Below are 20474 nucleotides of genomic sequence, written 5' to 3'. Positions count from 1 at the left end.
TTTCTTGGCCTAAAGGTCTAGATACCAGGCCATAAACTCCAAAAAAAAAAATCCCTAATAATGGACTAAGAAACAAAAAAAAAATTACCAATGATGCAAACGTCAGAAAATTTTAGGAACCAACTTCAACCTGTTACAGTGATGCGCGCGCATCTTATAATTTCACTCTGATCACTTTCATAACGCGCTTAAAGAAGTATAACTTCAATAATATACAAAAACAATCTTGTAGGATTCTATTAACTTGTAGGAGTTGTTCCAAAATCGGCTAAAAATTTGTACTAGTAGAAAATTATCATATTTTATTGATAAACTCGTCATCACAATATATTTTTGTTATTGTCATTGCCATAATACTATTTGACTCGACTTAGTAACTCTCAAGTCAAGCTGAATAAAAAGAACTACGACGATGTGTGGGGGTCTTCCATCGTGCGGTTTACAAGGAGCTTTCTTGCACGTACTACAAAGCTGTGGAATGAGCTTCCTTGTGCGGTGTTTCCGGGACGATACGACATGGGTACCTTCAAAAAAAGCGCGTACACTTCCTTAAAGGCCGGCAACGCTCCTGTGATTCCTCTGGTGTTGCAAGAGATTGTGGGCGGCGGTGATCACTTAACAAAAGGTGACCCGTACGTTCGTTTGTCTTCCTATTCCATAAAAAAAGGCCCTTAGCCACGCGTTTATATATTTTTTCATCTAGGAGTTTTTTGTTCTAGATTCACGGATTTTTATCTTTACTATAGGAACATCCTTTAAAGATTGTAGAAGTATGTGTATATTCTTGATTTTTTTAAATACTAAATGAACGGTACAGTTAACGTCATGGTCGCTCTCATGACTTCGCTGTGGCAATGTTATTTAATAACATATTTATGAAATTATGTCAGTATTTATTTCGAGCATAATATAGTCCACAAAAGCTATGAGAAACAAGCTCAAAGACGAAAGTCATTTGGAACAACTCTTTTTCTATCTAAACAATTTGTTATGTTTTCAAGTGATAACTCTCACTTATGGAATTAATGAAATAAAATTTAATGAAAGATGCGGGTCTCGAACCCACGCCCTCTCACGTTCCGTGCGAGTGCTCTTACCAACTGAGCCAACCGTTTGAGTGACGTATCGTTGATAAAATTTTATTTTTGTCTTTTCTATCTATTATATTGTATTTTTTTTGTTCTACTTGTAGTCATTTGTAGATATTAATGAATTTGTTTTGACTTTTAGTATCAATACGTTTATGGTTTTCCAATGTTGAAGCTGTATTACCCGTAATTAGTCCTTTTGTCATTTAGAAGGTCGGCAAGGGCACGGCGCCTAGTGTGATTTAATTACTTTTAACACGATCAATATATGTTCGCTGTTAAGGTATTGTCAAACATGTCGAACCGAACCGAACTGATAGCATGGAGAATGCGAACCGAAGCGGAGACGTCAAACTACAGAGTAGACTAACGGCCGTTCCTAATATTCAGCCTACCTCTTACTTGACATAAAAATCGTAACTATCGTTGACTTTTCTGTCCCAATATACTTATCGACTGTAACTCACCTTAGCAGCGATAGAAGTTTGTATGCAAATTGCAATTCACGCGTCCCCATATAAGGCGATAAGAATGACTTATGGGGGTATATTGGGACAGCTTCAGATAATGCCACTCATGTCTAAGTTTTGTAAATAAACACAATGTCGTGCTTAGCTCTTGCTGTGCGTCTCTCATTCTCTCTGTTCACGTCGTGTATTCAAAGCCAGCTAATACAACTATCTCGCTCATGCCTCGCTTCGTGCGCTCTCGCCTTTCGTTTGTCCTTTCGGTTCGCCATGTATTCGGTTTGCTTTCGCTTGTGACTAGATTCAAACAATACAATACACAACAAAACAAAAACGAAAAGTTTCGGCACGCTTTCGGTTCGCTGTCTGTTTGAAAATAGCTTTAAAATATTCGCGTCATTTTAACTTCAAATTTAACGAGTAAATTGAATAACAGTTTAGGGAGTGCGTACATATTATATGATACATATACAAATAATTACTCAAAACCATCTTGAAATAGAAACAAATAAATTGGTTAGTATTATAAATACTTACACGAACATCACAATTTAGTTTTTACTTTATATTTGAAAACGTCAAACTAATCTTTATGGTATTTTACTCATTTTGATATATGTTGGCGGCTTTTTAGGGAGTGACCACACTTATCGAACAAAAATCGGCCGGCCAGAAAAGACTTATGCCGAAAAAAAACAAAATAAAAAGTTTTCCGCATCATTAGAGTCATTTAACGTCAGCTGGCAGCGAATAAACGAAGTCTATATTGATCTACAAAACGGCCTGAAAAAAGCATCTGTATGAGTATTAACAAATTATTTCATTTACAAAATCTTCACAAGTCCATAAAATAATATTGTGGCATGCGATTTGTTATAATAATGCCAATCTTGGTATTGTTCAGTCTTTTTGAATCTCAGGGTTAAATATTATCAAAATAACTCACAAAATACGAGGAAAACTCAAATATCTCGCTATTAATAGTACAATTATTTCACATTTCATTTATCTTAACAGACTCACCCTGTTGCCAGTGTTACAAAATGTAGTTCGCCCCAATTATTATCATTAAAATTTAAAAATTATGAACAATGTTGATCTTAGTCCAAAAATAAGTGTTTTGAGTAATTTCTTGCATGATTACATTGTTAAAGATGGTCTTCAAAATTATTTATACAATTTAATTAATAATATTAATATAATGTTCAGTAGAATTTGTTTTACGAGAAAAGTAATTAATATTGTTTCATTAAATATTGCGTGTAGTAAGTAAAGTTAACATAGTTTAGTTAAGTTATTTAATTCTAATAGCTGCAATTATTTAACTACTACCATTTATTGTAAGACGCTTTCTATTGGTTCCCGACGGTACCATAGGCTTAGATATTATAGATATATTTTAGGTGAGATGCCTGTACAATGTAAAGGAAAATAAAACTATCAGTAATTTCTCGGGATGTACACTCCTGATCAAATCAATTAGAACAATAAAGTCATTGCAACAGCTGTAAATCATTTACGCTAATAATGGAATTTGCTTCAACCATAAAACAAAATGATTATATGATTAAAACAATATTCCATTAAATAAATTTTGATGTTAGTTTTGAAAATTCGTAAATTAATACTTTTTATTAAATAAGATTTGAACTTCTGGCCGTTTTGTCTCTCCTCCGAGAGTGGTTTGGGTCGAGTATTATACTTTTTGTAAATTAGGAGGCGTCGCTCAATTTGTGTTGGCAGATCCCTATGAACGTAATAGCTTGGTAAATTGCTAATTGCTTGTTATCGTAGATGTGTTTCGTATGATTTATTTTATTTGTTTAGCGTAAGTATTTTAATATAGTTATTTTTAAGGCACGCAATATCAAATGTGGAAGAGACGCTTGTCTGCATTAAAAAGTGTTATTACATTTTTAGGTCCACATTTTATTTGAAAACAAAGTTTACTGATTTATTTAAACGCGATAGGAATTTTTGTTAAGTGTTTTGATATGAGCATTGTAATACTTTTAATACCGGATAAAGTTAATATATTTCTTTATTAAGCCAAAATACACGTATCTGATAATTCGTTTTAAAAAAGAGAAAGATCGGCGTTGACCTCTTAACAACAAGTGACATTTCAAAAATTATTACATGATAATTTATTGATAACAGATATGCATTCCAAAAAATCAATGGCATATAAGGCTTAAAATAGTTGCCTTTCTCATAAAAATGAACGTACTAATTCTTCTTATTCTTGAAAGAAAAGAAATAATCTATTATTACTTTATAATATGTATCAAATAAGTCTATCTTGTTGAATCGATCACGTTAATCAATAAATAAATATTGTTTATTTGCCAAATATGTAATACATTTGTAAATACATTTTCCATATCGAGTCCTTCCATTTTTGATGTTTCGTGGTTTAACATGCTGTCTCGTTTCTTCCATGTGATTTAAGAAATTAATACGAAAATGTATTAAAGTGATATAAAACAACTTATTGTTTATTTTAATATACCAGCAGTTCTAGCAGCTATCGTGTGAATTAAAATTTCATAATTGGGCTTTAATTGTCGTTATATCGCGACTTAGCCTACTTGGCCACTGGGTGATAATAATAATGTGGGAAAGGTTTCTATAGCATCAATGATTTTCTTAATGATACCACAGACTGGGAATTAAGCGAACAGCCTCAGGCTCTTTAATTATAAATGTTTAGTGTACGATATTAAATTTTAATCCATATTTATATAAAAAAAAGCCCGCTGAGTTTCTTGTGCCCGTTCTTCTCAAGTCTGGGGCAGTCTATTTTTAATGGGTGGTAGGTTTTACAGAGTTTGAATGCAGGGAAGTGAGTCCTGCGAGTACTCTTAAGCTGAGATTTATGGAGTTTACTCAGATTAGACTTAACTTAAATAAAAGTTAGCAGTGATTAGGCTGAGCTTAAGTTAAACAGCCCAATAGAAAAGTCAATTATACATAGTACGTTGTCGATTATTGTTGAACAAACAACCGGTGGGAGGCTCCTTTGCACAGGATCGTCTATTTTTGCCGTGAAGCAGTATTGTGTAATCATTACTGTGTTTCGATCTGAAGGGCGCCGTAGTTATTGAAATTACTGGGCAAATGAGACTTAACATCTTATGTCTCAAGGTGACGAGCGTTTTTGACCAATTTTTGGGGTTGTTCCAAAAACCTGAGCGGTACTACATTGTAATGGGCAGGGCGTATCAATTACCATTAGCTGAACGTCTTGTTCGTCTCGTCCCTTAAAAAAAAAACAAAGTTTTACAACAGAAAGTATAATAAATTATACCTAACATCCAAAACATATTTGATTATTAGTTTTATTCAAATAAGTGGAATTTAATGTATGATTTATGCGATATACGGACTTGTTAACTTATTTGGTATGAGAAACGGAATGGGCGAAGAAGTTTACTTACATTCCAATAGATAAGATTCCGAAAAACCGTCGTAATTTTTATTGTTTCGCAGTATATTAATTAGTTTTGGGCTTTTAAATACAAACAAACAATTGGATAGGCAAATTATTTATTTAAAATTCAGCAAATTATAATATAAAAGTAAAATAAGTAACTAATGATAATATAATAAACGAAAACCTCTACAAATATAGGACTTATAACGACTACATATAAACAATAAGCAAGCCAGCTACATAAATTTCCAACATTCCATTTTATCAATCTTATACATTCCCAGGCTTATATTATGTGTATTATAGTCGAAGCCTAAACGTCTAAGTGAAAATATAAGAAAATGCAAGCAGTTTTTCTCAAATCGCATGTACGTTATGCGTCAAATATATTAATTAATAATATCCAATCACATATTCTTCAGTCCAAGTTCGTATTTATATCTGATTTGGTTTAGCACCCTTACAAGATAATTTAGATCTCCTAGAAAACATCTGTTTCTATTATAATATCTCAGACGAATTTATATAAGTAATGTAAGGATCAAACGACATCCAATACCCACTATATTCGCAAATCTCCAACGATATCTAGAAGATCCAGTCCTATCACGAAACCGCGCGTATAACTCAATAAAATTTTATAAAATATATATAAACAAAACAAATAGATAATTTTTAAAATATGAAAATACAACATTAATTCGTAACATAAACAGTTTTCAACTAAAACCGAAATAATAGATCATATAAATTATTGGAAACTAATTTTAACAATTATTCCGTATCAGTCCTTTTTACCTGATATGTACTTGTTCAAGTACATATGTTACACGCAATAATTTAATTAATATATTGCACAATTAACGCTACATTCACATGGGGTCACATTTTGCCCAATTTTATTGTTTTTATCGAATATTTTGTTCACACGGCACATTTTGCGTTGCCGTGTCCAACGGACTCGTATCGTTATCCTGAGTGAAAACAACATCTGGTCTTTTTGCAAGAATGCGCACAGTGCCTCATCGTCAAGAAAGCAATGGACATAAATAAATAGTCTTGCAATAATATTATCGCCTTCAGCGTCGTTTAAAAATATTGTGGTTAACCCCAATGTGCAAAGACGATCAACAGTTTGTGATTTTACATATACGGCCGTTGACAAATGATCTACTAATTTTTATTAACTAGTTACTATAGAATGATTATCCCTATATTTGATAATTTCTCCCCATACACTCCCCCGCTTATGCGCCCCGACATTAATTCGGTTTCAAGATCCAGAAAGTTACTGAATCTACACCAGCATGTATCGTATGAACACACGTATTGAATGCGCTGATGGGTTTGTAGTCGCAAAAATCGGATGTCAACTTCGCGAGATTCTTCGCCGTGTCTTGTAACCGGATGTTCTGTTCACTCGAGATCTCGCTGTCGGATATGGCAACGCAAGATGTGCTGATTGGAGAAAACATTCGGTTCGTCCAAATCCGATGAAAATAAAATGCGGCAAAACGTAACCGTGTGAACGTAGCGTAACATCTTTACCGCTCACTGCTGCCGATGACTTGACAGTATCGCAAATCAAATATTCCTCTGTTGGTTTTCATCACTCTACAATACCTTTCTAGCGATTGATAATATGCATCTGAATTTCCACTCATATAGCACATTCCTTGACGTAATAATAATTAATAATAACCAAACTATAATAGCAATTCATAGAGAAAAAAAATTAAATGCATCTTAATAGAACGAGATTACATTTAAAACTACATCTACGATTACATGATTTTACGTATTTAGATATACCAAAGTGAAACCTACTCTTATACACGTCATGGGGTATGATATGACGTCACTACGTTAATATTAAAATTTAGAAGGTAATAAAAGCTTTAAAGCACTTCTCGACTGTCAAACGTGCGTCGCGAATATAAGAAGTGGTCAAGCAAATAAAGTTCGGCGCGTCTTTCGGATTCTACACGTCTTAGAACTGAAAATGACAGCTATGAATAATTAAATGATATAATGCATTATTCAAATCCGAAGTTATAATAACTGTCGAAGGGCAAGTCTAGTGTGATATAGTTCATTCTTATTTTAAATTTTTATCAGAAATTTATAGTAAGAGACCACGCTTTGAATAATATTATGTAATATGTTCGTGCGGTGATCCCGCAAATTTTCCTTTAATGGTAGTAATGCGCGTTGATTGTCGTGGTGAAAAGATAGTGCAATAAAGGAAATGATTCGCGGTGCTTAGCCGGAATTGCCAGGGCGGTCTTCTTCTTGTTCTTCTTGGTGTTCTTGTTCTTCTTGGTCCTCTTGGTGTTCTTGTTCTTCTAAGTTGCTGTCCTCTTCGTTTTTCGGTATATCGAATATCTCGGAGAAGAGCGCTGGAAGATGCAGGCGACGCCAGTTGACGCGGCACCAGTACAGCAAATCGTTGTGGCGGTATCCCAGCATTCGCACTTGTTGGCCGAGCATAGCAAACTTCTCCATACGGGCAGGAATGTCCGGTGTTCTGTTCTCTGTAAGCTGAAAGTAAAATATAGAGATATGAATGATGAAGCTGGCAGCGGTTCGTCTGGTGTGCACGAATACTTAAGCATTGATTATCGCTTACCATAATATGAACTTTATCCCATAAATAATATAGAAAAAAGAAAATCCAGACAAATTATTTGCCAAAACAAGAAAAACCAACAAACATTCGTTTTATGTGAATCGATAAACATCTCTGTGATGTCATTATATTAAATTACTAGCTGACCTAGCAAACGTTGTTTTGCCATATTATAATTTATTTTACAAATATAACTACTATGAAAAAGTAATTTCCTTTTTTGGGTTAATATATAGTATATTTATATGACACTCACAAACATTTAAATTTCTATTCGTAACTGAATTTTCAAAATCGGTTTAGTAGATCCAGAAATAAAGGCGGCAATGCTCTTGTGATCCCTCTAGTGTTGCAAGAGAACATTCTCTGGGTGGCGATGATCACTTAACACCAGTCCACCTTTTCCTTAAAAAAAGATTATCCTCTAAAAAATTACTATAATGATTTTAAATGAAAGAAATTATTTTCTTTTTACGTCAATTTTTCAATGATTTTATTATGATGATATTAAAAATCGGGACCTGTTCTATTTCCCTTCTTACATCCCCCTCACTCGCTTTTAATCATTTCATCAATGATCTCTACAGATTTATTATAAGTATAGATATTTAACAATGAATATAATTCTAGTCTGATTACTGAAAGATAAACTATAATGCTAGCATATTGTTCAATAGATTGTAGTTGGTTGATCAGCCAACAAATCTATCGTAATTATAAGTTATTGGTGTCGGTTTGTTTACAATACTGGAACAACTGTATTTTCGACGTATATCAAGCTATTGATCAGTTCATGTTACAAATAAACATTCATTACGATGGCTACAACAACCAACTGCACTAATAATCTATATACATTATTATGTTTATATTTACGGGTTATTACCCGTCGTGACTGATCCATCAACGCAAAGCTACAACTTGAAATATATATAATAAAGTGACGTAAATAAGCACAAAATTGATTATTTTTTAAAAGGGATAATTTATTTTAAGTAGATTTAAGATGTTAAAAATCATATTTGTTTCATTCTTCGGTTAGAAGTAGATGTAGGTAATATCACCGTTGTTTTTTTATTTTAAGGTAGACGTATGAGAAAGATTAAGTAGCCATTTCGTCAATTTGTATATGAAGATAATATTCAGTGCTTGGTAATGATATCTCAAACAAATTCATCTTCATAAAAAAGATGAATATAATTATTGTTTTATTGACTCCGAAATATGACTACATGAGTGAAAAACGGCGAGCGTTAAAGTTTTTCTAAGTAAAAAAGTCTTTTTTATTAAATAATTACAACACTGAGTATGTTGTCTGGTTTCTTAGTGTAGAAGTAACCAATCACACAAACGTCATTCTTGTACCAGTTCAACATTATAAGGCAAGGTTGAACGCATTCTACTCTCTGTATGAGCCGGTGAAATGTTTCTTAGTCAGTCGTTTTCTGTTCTCGTAATCTCATAAAATTACAAATATATATATATTTACTCTAACTTACCATTGTCACATCTTTTTTCCCTAGCAATTTGTGTGAAGTGCATCAATTTCCCGCCCGATTCGCTGGGCGAATTTTAAAAGGAAGGAACGTTGGAATTCGAAAAACATGTAGCCATAAACCATCTAGGATAAATTTCGCATCGAATGGTGGTAGTTTCATGTCGATAAGATCAGTGGTTGAGGCGTGATTGAGCCTCAAACAAAGACAATTTGCTTTATATTATATATATTATGTTTACTATAAATCTCACCACATAGACAAAAGCATCGTAGACGTTGCGCGAGAGTGCCTCAACACGATCGCGCTCGCTGAGACCGCAGCGTTCGGACGACACTAGCAGACTTGCGGAGTAAAGAGCTGCTTCGTCTTCAGTCATGTCCACACGCATCATCGCGTGCAAGTACGACATCACGCCACTCGCGAAGTTAGTCTAAAACAATAAAAAGTTTGTGTGTATGCAAGCACAAAGTTATACTTTTTAACGTAACAAAGCAAAAATCCTTAAAATTATTTATTGCTCCTGCTATTCTACGTTTGTAGAAAGAACAACATTGTAAAAATCTTGCAAAGATGGCTTTGACATTTAATTATTAAATAACAAATACGGCTGTTTGTTCTTGAATTATTTGCCTGTAATAATAATGGACGAAGAAACCAAAAAAATAATGAATGGCGCAAACGTCAGAAAATTTTAGGAACCAATTTCACCCTGTTACTTTTGTGTTACAGTGATGCGCGCGCATCTTAAAATTTCACTCTCATATTTTTTTCATAACGCGCCTAAAGAAGTATAACTTCAATAACACAGTAGGTACCTCAGTATAGAATGTGTACATGCTGGTGATAAATGACAAATAGGTTTATTCTTTTTAAACACGTAATACAACACTCGAAATGTCGTCGTTTGCGTTTGTTGAATTATAGTGATGCAAAAGCTTGTAACATGTTTAATATCATGTAGACGTATTTAATAGAGGTAGCAGGAGGTAGCTGTCGTGTATACACACGGGCCATGCTGGTCTCTTTCGGGAAATCGTCGACCAGTGCCGGGAGAAACTTGTGTCTTCTATCGAGTCCTCTCTCGAGAAGGTCGCGGAATGGGGTAAATTGAACCTTGTCCAATTTAACCCCCAGAAGACTCAAGTTTGCGCGTTTACCACTAAAAAAACCCCATTTGTCGTATCACCGCTCTTCGACAACACTTCCCTTAAAGCCTCTCCTAATATTTTGGGTCTCGAAATCTCGAGTGATTGCCAATTTCGTGGCCATCTGGAGGGCAAAGCCAAACTGGCTTCGAAGAAGCTGGGCGTCATCAATAGAGCAAGGCAATTCTTCAAGCCGGCCCACATTCTAGCGCTCTACAAAGCGCAGGTCCGGCTACACATGGAGTATTGCTGTTATCTCTGGTCTGGCGCACCCCAGTATCAGCTCGATCCATATGACCGCGTGCAATGCAGAGCAGCTCGAATTATCGGGGACCCAGTGCTCTGCGAAAAGCTGGATCACTTGGCGTTGCGTAGAGATGTCGCTTCATTGTGTGTCTTCTACCGCATTTATAACGGGGAGTGTTCCGAAGAGCTGTTTAACCTGATTCCTGCCGCCAAATTCCACCTTTGCACGACTCGCCACAAGTAAAAATATCATCCCCACCATCTGGATGTGTGGCGGTCCTCCACAGTGCGGTTTTCAAGGAGCTTTCTTCCGCGTACTACAATGCTGTGGAATGAGCTTCCTTGTGCGGTGTTTCCGGGACGATACGACATGGGTACCTTCAAAAAAAGCGCGTACACCTTCCTTAAAGGCCGGCAACGCTCTTGTGATTCCTCTGGTGTTGCAAGAGAGTGTGGGTGGCGGTGATCACTTAACACCAGGTGACCCGTACGCTCGTTTGTCCTCCTATTCTATAAGAAAAAAAATCTGCATAGCAATGCATGTTGATTGACATGCAGAAGAAACAGTCTAGGTTCACTCTCTGTGGGTACTTAAACGGGCGGTTTTATTTTTTCCGTCTCTTTAGAAAATGCAATACCAAAATAGGTTTTAATAATTTGAGAATATTATTGGCACATTAATGAAGTATTGTGGTGCATATAAAAGTTTATTCCAAATTCAAATTTAAGAAATATTCGGACTTTAACAAAAATTGCAGTTAATTACGTATCGTGGCGGGAATCGTTGATAGTTGGTATTAATTCTAAATCATTTTTAGATAATTATTGTCTTATTATCCTATTCCCTTGATATTTTTAAGTCTTGATGTCATTATTTAGTCTCTAAAATCGTTGATAGAACGATAACAGCGATCTAAATTATAGCGCTTCTTGAGGGGCTTTTTGAACGGTGTAGTCAATGTTATGTGTCCCAGAGGCTAAATGTGAGTCGTTTGACTGTTTAGAGGACTAGATAGATATCGAGAGACTGGTTCCGTCCGTAGAAAGCCTGAGTTTGGAAGAAAACCCTGCAAAGAAGCTCGAGATGACCGCTTCCTGGTGAACCAGGCAATGAGAAATCACAAATGTTGTTATGTCTACATCAAAAAGACTCTAGACGAAGTGAGAGGTGTGCCAAACAGCTTATGGACTGTCAGAAGAAGCTTCCTCGCTGCTAATATATGCAGTCGCCGTCTATCGGGTGGCCCTAAATAACTCCACGAGCACGGAATTGCTAGACTTAGCTTCGCTTGAAATTGTGCTTGAAATTATTCTCGGATGAAGCAAGAATATAATAAAGTGAAGGTGAGGAGCGACGTAGGCGAGTTCTGCGAAGGCAAGTGGAAGATTTCGCAGAAGTTTGCTTTGAAGAAATAACCCCTTATGGTAAAGGCGCAGTAATGTTTTAGGCAGCGATTAATGTATTGGACCGTACGGAGTTAGTTTTCATAGAAAACGGCATTTTGAATGCACACAGGTATATATCAAAAGTCCTAATTCCTTACGTACTACCCGCATTAACGGTTCTTGGAGAAAATTTGATTTTTAAGGACGATAACGCTCGCGCTCACCGTTTGTGGCAGTGTATATTCAAGAGGTAGGGATTCATCGTTTGGATTAACCATATCGAAGTCTCGGGACTTCTCGCTCTATGCCAGGTCGGCCTCAATTCCATAGAGCATTTGGGATGTTCTAAAACGAGGAGTGAGATCGGTGCAGCCCGCTCCGCAAAACACCATGGAGCTCAGGAACGTAACTGCTGCCGAGTGGGAGCGTATTCCACAAGGAACAATTGAGAATAGCATCGATATATATATTAAACTTTTCATTAATTCCATCGTAATTCAATAACGAAATTGACAGAAACTGCTTCTTGCTTTTTTATTTAAAGAATTATGAAGATACAAGCTACATAGAATTATGAAATAAACTGAAGATGCCAGTGAAGGAGAGGTTATTTACTTTGGTGCCTGTTTTTAAAAAATAGTGTACTTTGCACTTTATTAGTTATATATTCCAACTTTATATTCCTGTTATATATTACAAAATATATATAATTTTTAATTTATAGTCAAAGTGACAGAATAATGGTATGGAAATTAGTAATAAACGTCATCTATTTTCTATGACGGGAATTTAATCTTGCTGAATAATATTTTATACTTACATCGTACATCAACTCAAGTTGACGGTGATTCAGAGAAGTCCCATCATCGAAAACCACCGCAGTTGCAGTACCAGACATGCGACTAGCCCTACTCAGCCATATTTCGAAGAAGCCAACCTGTTTATCAAAAAACTCCCACTGTCTCATACACATTTGGTTGAATAAGGTTTTAATAAAAAAATTAGAAATAAATTCGCCTAGTATATCTAATCTAAGCTACGCATAAATGTTACAGTGTTCGCCTTTGCACGGTGGACGTCCACGATTTTAATAAAACTATCAATCACATTAAAGTTGTTGCAGAAGAAGAAAATACAAAGATATTTACGTCGTATATTGATGTGGTTTACCGGCTAATCGGAACGTCTGATTCATGTAAATCGTGAGATTTGACTGTATCAACATGAACGCGAGTCACTGCAACTTGTGATTTGCAAACCAGGCAGGACACAGGCTGAATCTATAACATGCAGATCAATAACCGCCCAGTCAATAACCCACATCACTTACCACGTCAATAAGTAGGCATAACATTTAAATATAATAGACGATTCGATAGGCAAACAATAAAATGTTCCATATTACCCATATTTGTGTTAAAAGTAAGATACCTTGATGAGAATCAATTGATCGTCTTGGGGCAGTACGTGGAATCCCGGCAAGCGCTTAGCAAATTCGACGACTTGTTGCACGGCGGGTGTCATACGGTATGCGACGTTGCCCCACAGAATAGTCTGAGTCTCCAGACGTTGAGCTGCCGCAACTGCTTCGTCTACGTGCGGCACAAAATCACGACCTCCCGCGTTTCCGTTGTTACTGCCCCCAGCTGGATCAAACGTAGTGTTTATAACCGGTTTCAAAAATTTAGTAGTAAGATTTTACCTCAGGCAATATATTTTTAAAATAACTTTATATAATTATGAGTTATAACTACGCCAATTTTTTTTTAAATTAATTAAGGAGCGCAATATCATATCTATATTTTTTTAAAGCATTTGTACATATGTAACAAACAACCTAGAAGATTTTTTTCCTTCTTTGATTGCTCGGCAATATTGGAAAATAAAAACAAAATAATACCACAAAATTTAATGTTAACTTCAAATACTGCGTTGCAGTATTTTGATTGATGTGTCACTAAATTGACTGACGATCTGGTCTTGATCGCCGGAACACGTTGGTTGAGGGCAGCGCAGGGCCGATCGTCGTGGAGATCTGTGGGGGAGGCCTTTGTCCAGCAGTGGACGTCTTCCGGCTGAAGTGATGATAATGTCGATGATGAAATAGATGAAGGTAGACCCTTTTATAATTAATCATTATAGTTCAACTCACAGATAAAAAAATGAACTGAAATAATATGATATCAATAAAAAAATAATCTGTGAATAATTCAATGTTTTAATACTAATAACGGTATAATTAATTAAAAGAATATAAGAAGAAAGTATATATTATACAACATTATGTATTGCAGTTTAAGAAATCTATATTTGTTTTGTAAAAAAAGAATTGTATTTGATATATTAATAACTACCTTCGTTGTCGCTATCTTTCACGAAGGAAGCATGCAATTGCATGGAGCGGCGGATTTCTTCAGTATACATATTAAATGACCGGTGAGCAGCGATAACTACCCTGGAAAGAACTTTAGCTGCCTCCACTGGGTCAACCTCAGGCTCTCCAGACGAGGAATCAACCACTATCATCTGCTCCGGTTCCAATTCGGGACTCTTGGGGAGTTCAGCCATGGTCTCTGGTGGTGGTGTAGCTTCGCGGCGCTTGGGAACTCTTCCGTACCTCACAGCTGCAAATGTAATGCAATTTGGTTGCACAATCGGGCTGGGGCGATGCAAGTGAAGTACTGCATCTATTCAGTGGCCGATTGACTCGTCAATTGGAAAATAGACGACAGTGGAGTACGTTGATCTTTCATATTAGTAGAATAACATAGACAGATTACAGGGTGCTGAAGCAAATGTAGCATCGCGTTACAAATGTAATTAACATAAATTTTTCAGCAATTTTATGCAGGTTGAGTTAAGGTATTATCTAAAATCAGTACTTTCGCAGAGAAGTAATAATAATAAATAATAACTAACTGCTCTATTGATTTGATCGCAAGTTTGAGAAAGTTCTCATATAAAAAATTAACACATTTTTGCGATTCTTCTCTACATTTGCAGCAATATTTATTAATTTTAAAGTGAAACCTTTATAACATCGTCTCAAACTTTTTCGTCTGTGTGTTGCATGTCGCGTGACGGTCGGGCGGCGCCTATAGTTCTCATATTGGATGCAATTGCGGGTGGAAGAGTAGGTTCGAACCCCACACACTTGATAAAGGTTTTTTTATTTTATGAAAATGTAAAGCATAATATATAAATTTGTTTTTTTTTTCTAGGCTTATATTAAGATCTATGTTATTTTGTGAGAAAAGTTTCACTTGCAGCATGGTTTCATAAAACCACACAATTGCTTTTTTGTATAATAATTATGGGTGGTCAAATGTTTTGACAATTTGTATTCTAAAAATACCGTTCATAGAACATATTTGAAAACACAGATGTCGCTCGTACATTTGTACTAATGTTAATAAAAACGCTCCGTCTGTCAAGAGAACTCGGTCTATGGCTGATCTGTGTTCTATTTCATATTAATACGTCGGCCGGTGTTTGATAAACTGGGAGCGGACATATCACGTAGCGCAATTTGTAATTGCCTTTGATTTGCGTCGCAAAGAGTTTGCAAACAATATAGAGAATATGAAAACTCCACCATCGTCTTTACACGTGCTGAAGACTGACGTTATTTTTTACACGCTTTTTATTAGCTTCAGCTGTATGTATGTATGTTTGTAACCGACTCAATTGGGCGCGATTTTGACCCACTTTAAACGACCAGATTTCGTTCAAACTTCGGTGATTCACCGAGGACCGATGACAATAAATTAATTTGATAAAATTATTACATTTTTCAATTTGCCAAATAGTAATATTTTTGTTAATTCATATCATTTTTTCATGTTTCGTCGATAAAACAGGAATTGATGTTCATTTTAAATTTCAATCATTATCTTTTCAACCAAAGCGTGTATTTTTAGGTTTTTCTAACTATTTTTATTTTGAGCACATTAATCTCGACTTTCGCAGATTTCAAATTTAAATGTTTCCAAATTTAAATCTATATTGCTATACTCACAGTCTCTGCTCATGCCAGCCGCAACGCACTTTTTAAATCTGCAGTGCTGGCAACGGTTGCGATTCAAACGGATTACGACACACTTTCCTTCGCGAAGGCACTTGTATTCAATCTGCTTCTGAATGCTTCGCCTGAAGAAGCCCTGTAAAAGAATTTACGTTATTTCATGAAATGTGTGTGCTGGTGATGTAAGAAAAGCACACCACAACAAGCGACTGAAGGAGAAGAATTCTATTTAGTGATTGATAATCCACTTCTACTTATATTATACATATTATGTGTATACCAAAATTTATTGACGATGCGGGACTTGAACCCGCTCCTCTCGGTTGGAGACCCACAGTGAATGTAATGGGCAGGGCGTATCAAACATCATCAACTGAACGTCCTGCTCGTCTCGTCCCTTAATTTCATTAAAAAAAAATCATGTTCTATTTTTTTTTAATTTAGTGGTATCTATTAAAAATCAGGTGGTTTGCATCATAAACCTCGATTTCTAGAATTGTTAATTAGTTCGATCCACATAGTTCATAGGTTGTGTATTTTAACGATATGCGTTATTGTGAGAATCAGTGAGAATCAACCACATGCACTATGTCGTCTAAAATCAGTAGATTTTACAGTGGTCATGCCTACATCAATGAAGCTCAACGACGGGGTGTACATCCAAATGGTATTATTTTTTTTTTATGGAAAAGGAGGACAAATGAGCGTATGGGTTTGGTGTTAATTGATCACCGCCGCCCACACTCTCTTGCAACACAAGAGGAATCACAGGAGCATTGCCAGCCTTAAAGGAAGTTGATATATTTTTGAAGGTATGTTTACATTATGTTGTGATATCGTCTCGAAATCACCGCACAAGGAAGCTCATTTCTCAGCTTGGTTGTACGAGGAAGAAAGTTCTTTGAAATCCAGTGAAGGAAGGCAAAACATCCAGATGGTTGGGACGATATCCTAATTTGTGGCGTGTCATGTTAAGGTGGAATTCGGCAGCAAGAATCAGATCAGACAGCTCTTTGGAACACTCCTCGTGATAAATGCGGTAGAAGACACACAAAGAAGCGACGTCTCTACGCAACGCCAATTGATCTAGCCGTTCACAGAGCACTGGATCGTCGACATAGTCATACATACAGACATACTTATGGATATTTCTATGTTTGATTTTGTTGGTAAGAATAATGTTGCTGAAGCTACCCTTCTATTAAGTATTAGATGCCTACGATAGAGGGCGCATCATAAAGACAATGTCATTGCCATGTAGCAAATAAAGAAATTAAATGATAACATCGACTTTTTCATCAATAGTGGGAAATTTGACGGTAAAGTTGTTATTTCACACGCAAAACACGAGTATCCTAAAATAATTACTAACATAGATATGATCTGGAGTAAACAATTATTATTCGAGTTCATTCTATCATATTCATTTCAACTTATGTTTGTCGTTAACTAGTTATTTCACAACAATAATAAACATTCAAAGTGAAACTTTTATTACATCGTCTCAAACTTTATCGTCTGTGTGTTGCATGTCGCGTGACGGTCAGGCAGCGCCTATAGTTCGCAGCAGCTGATCGTGTAGTGTATAAACTATTACTCATTTGTGCCACTGCTCCACGCTATTTTGTTTGTTTTTGTCAGTGTTTAACATAATTGTTGTTATTTATTAAAGTGAAACTTTAATTCAATATTTTTCACCAGGGCTAAGACACAGAGATCAATAAAAATATTAGTTGGAGACTTAGTCTACTTTTATTAAATCCCATCATCATTCCAATTTTCCAAGTATAAAATTAAGATTGATAAAGCGATTCTTATACACTTAATGGAATATTATACCAATTTTTTTTAAGTTAAATGCCTATAATGTGAAAAAAAGTTTCACTTTTACCGTGGTTTCATAAACCACACATCCTTTTTTTTTATTTAATTATTAGATTTGAGAATAAAAGATACATAGATAAATAAATACATATGTGTGAAATAGACAGGCTATTGAAAAGAAATGACACAATTATTACAATCTGAAGCTGTTTATCATTAAATTTGGTTTCATAACGTCGTCTAGTGTTTACCTTTATATAAATGTGCGAATATAATTTCATATCAATTAACTAATATTTGATTTGACAATCTTAATTGGTGTGCATTTCAGCTTAAGATTAGAGATACAAAGGGTGTGCTAAATTCTGTTATCGATGAAACAATGGTCAACAATAACAATGTAGTTAACACTGGTTATCAACGAAACTTTGTTTGGTGCTGTTCACGCATGCTCCAATTATTGTTAGCTCTTCTAATCCAAAATAACTAAATGCATTCCCTGTTATACTCATAAACTCCAAAATTTTAGCAAGCTACTGTTTCTTAGATGCACCTACACGAGATTAGGTTTAAATAACTACATTCTCATTAAGATCTATTGTCACTTACATGAGAAATTAACATTTAACTATTAAAGTAGGTACTTACAAACAATGGTATTGGTAGGTACAGAATGCGATACAATGTTAGGCTAATAGATAAGACATAAAACAACCTACATATGTTATTGAAACATTTCATAATTATTGAGTATGTGCCTTTGAAGGCTCGCTTTAAAAGAAGTCAATGTTTTGGCATTTCTTATTTCTGAGGGCTGGTTGTTATATATCTGAACTCCCTCAAAGGTTAATGTCTGTTTTCCATAATTACTTCTCACTATGACTAGCTCTTCGTGTAACAATTCTGGTTAAATTCTTTTATTTAAAGAAGGATAGTGTGTTAGTGTGAATTTTTTTATTAAAAACCTTGTAAATGGGTAAGCATGTGATAAGATTACAACAAAACCACCTTTTGAAAAAAAATATGTAGCGGTATTTCACATTATTTTGGAATAACAATTATTTGGTAGAGTCTAGAAAAACTTGATACAAAAAAAGTTTATAGTTAGACTAATTTAGGAAAATATTGTGAAAACATATTTACAAATAACAATAACGTCAACTCTGCAATTACATTGATAGAGTTTCTTTGCACTTAATTTTGCTAATTTTTAAGCATCTTTTTCGATGGTTTTGCAGTATATAAATTCGGAAGTAGGAAGTAATATTTAAATTCTTAAGGGTTTTAGGGCTAACTACCCCAAGAACCTTGGAACGATATCCATATTGTTGAAAACATAATTTTCCGCGGCGGCTATTTCTCATTACATAATCCCAAATTCGTTAACTGGTTTTGCAATGTATAAATTCTGAAATAATATTTAGATTGTCAAAGGATTTAGGGCTAATTACCCGGAGAACCTTGGAAACTATATCCATCCATATCCATACCATCTTGAATTACAAATTGATAAAAATTTTAACTAAAAACTTGATCTTCCGCGTATTTTCAGTGATGAAAGGAGAGTTCGTACGGGGCAAGTGTTAATTACATTGATAGAGCTTCTTTTAATGAAACTTTGTTAACGTTTCTACAACTTTTTCGGTGGTTTTGCAAGACTAAGGGTTTGTTTCACAACGTACGAATAAAGTTACGACTAAGCTTGCGAGTTATCCATATAATAGTAATAAAAAGAATATCTTACATTGCATCAGATGTGCCAAAGAGCATATAAAGCCTCTATTAGATTATTGGAAATAGTAAATAGGATTATTAATTTGACGGTTAGACTCCCTGAAATACATTTGCCAAATGTTGATTGATGTAGAGTTTTGATTTTTATTTTCTATTATCATGTATAATTAATTACTCTAATATTTAAGATCACCTACACATGCAAAACAACAGCACACACATATATCACACAAAATACAAATAATTTAATACACGTATAAAAATAATAATATAGGGTAAAAATTACAATTTGTAGTAAATCAATATGACATTTATTACTCGACAGAAATCAAATCAAAAAAAGGTTTTTTCGACTATATCTGTTAGTGTTTAACTCCGAAATCTGACTGATCGGATTGTTTTGGACGAGAATGGAAGATAGCAACGATTCATTTATTTAAGTACTACACAACATTCAGGAATAATAAATATTTGTAAAGTCCAGCGAATACTTGATACAAGAAAAGTTAATTATTGTTAGTCTAATTTAGGAAAATATTGTGAAAACATACTTTCAACTTGAACGTGAACTTGAACTTCAACTCTGCAATTGTTACATTGATACAGCTTCTTTTAATTAAGCTTTGTTAAAGTTCTGCAACTTTTTTGACGATTTTGCAAGACATAATTTCAAAACTGGATTTTGGATTGTTAAATTAAGGTAACGGTTTCTTTCACAATGTGCGAGTGAAGTTACTATCAGGCTTGCTTTTTAGTTATCGTAAAAAGATATTATTTGCGTTTCTGATGTGTCTTGTTACTTAGGATTATGTGTATAATATCTCTAATATTTTGCATCACAGATATTATAAAAGATATCAATTATTTTTACCTTAGTATTAAAGATTAAAATCAACATTCACTTCCTTTTATATGAGTATGTATGCATTTAGCAAACATGGATGAAAAATTCTACAGTAAAAAAAGCAAGTAAGCATTCCGTTTGTACACACCAAT

At 34.8% G+C, this 20474-nt stretch overlaps 1 protein-coding gene across 2 annotated transcripts in view; it reads right to left on the bottom strand.

The window, feature by feature from the left end:
- Positions 1–5087: 5087 nt before the first annotated feature.
- Positions 5088–20474, bottom strand: part of LOC126978351 (ecdysone-induced protein 78C-like) — an 80951-nt gene continuing 65564 nt past the window's right edge. For both annotated transcript variants that reach the window (XM_050827104.1, XM_050827103.1), the window contains 6 exons: positions 15915–16056; positions 14251–14520; positions 13328–13542; positions 12717–12833; positions 9370–9549; positions 5088–7532 (listed from right to left, as the gene is read on the bottom strand). In XM_050827104.1, coding sequence (XP_050683061.1) covers positions 7254–7532; positions 9370–9549; positions 12717–12833; positions 13328–13542; positions 14251–14520; positions 15915–16056 — 1203 coding nt within the window. In that variant the 3' untranslated portion in view covers positions 5088–7253. The remainder of the gene's footprint in view (positions 7533–9369; positions 9550–12716; positions 12834–13327; positions 13543–14250; positions 14521–15914; positions 16057–20474) is intronic.

Source organism: Leptidea sinapis, chromosome Z, assembly GCF_905404315.1.
Source record: "Leptidea sinapis chromosome Z, ilLepSina1.1, whole genome shotgun sequence".
NCBI lineage: Eukaryota > Metazoa > Arthropoda > Insecta > Lepidoptera > Pieridae > Leptidea > Leptidea sinapis.
The sequence above is the reverse complement of the archived record's forward strand: the minus strand, read 5'-3'. Positions and strand labels throughout refer to the sequence as shown.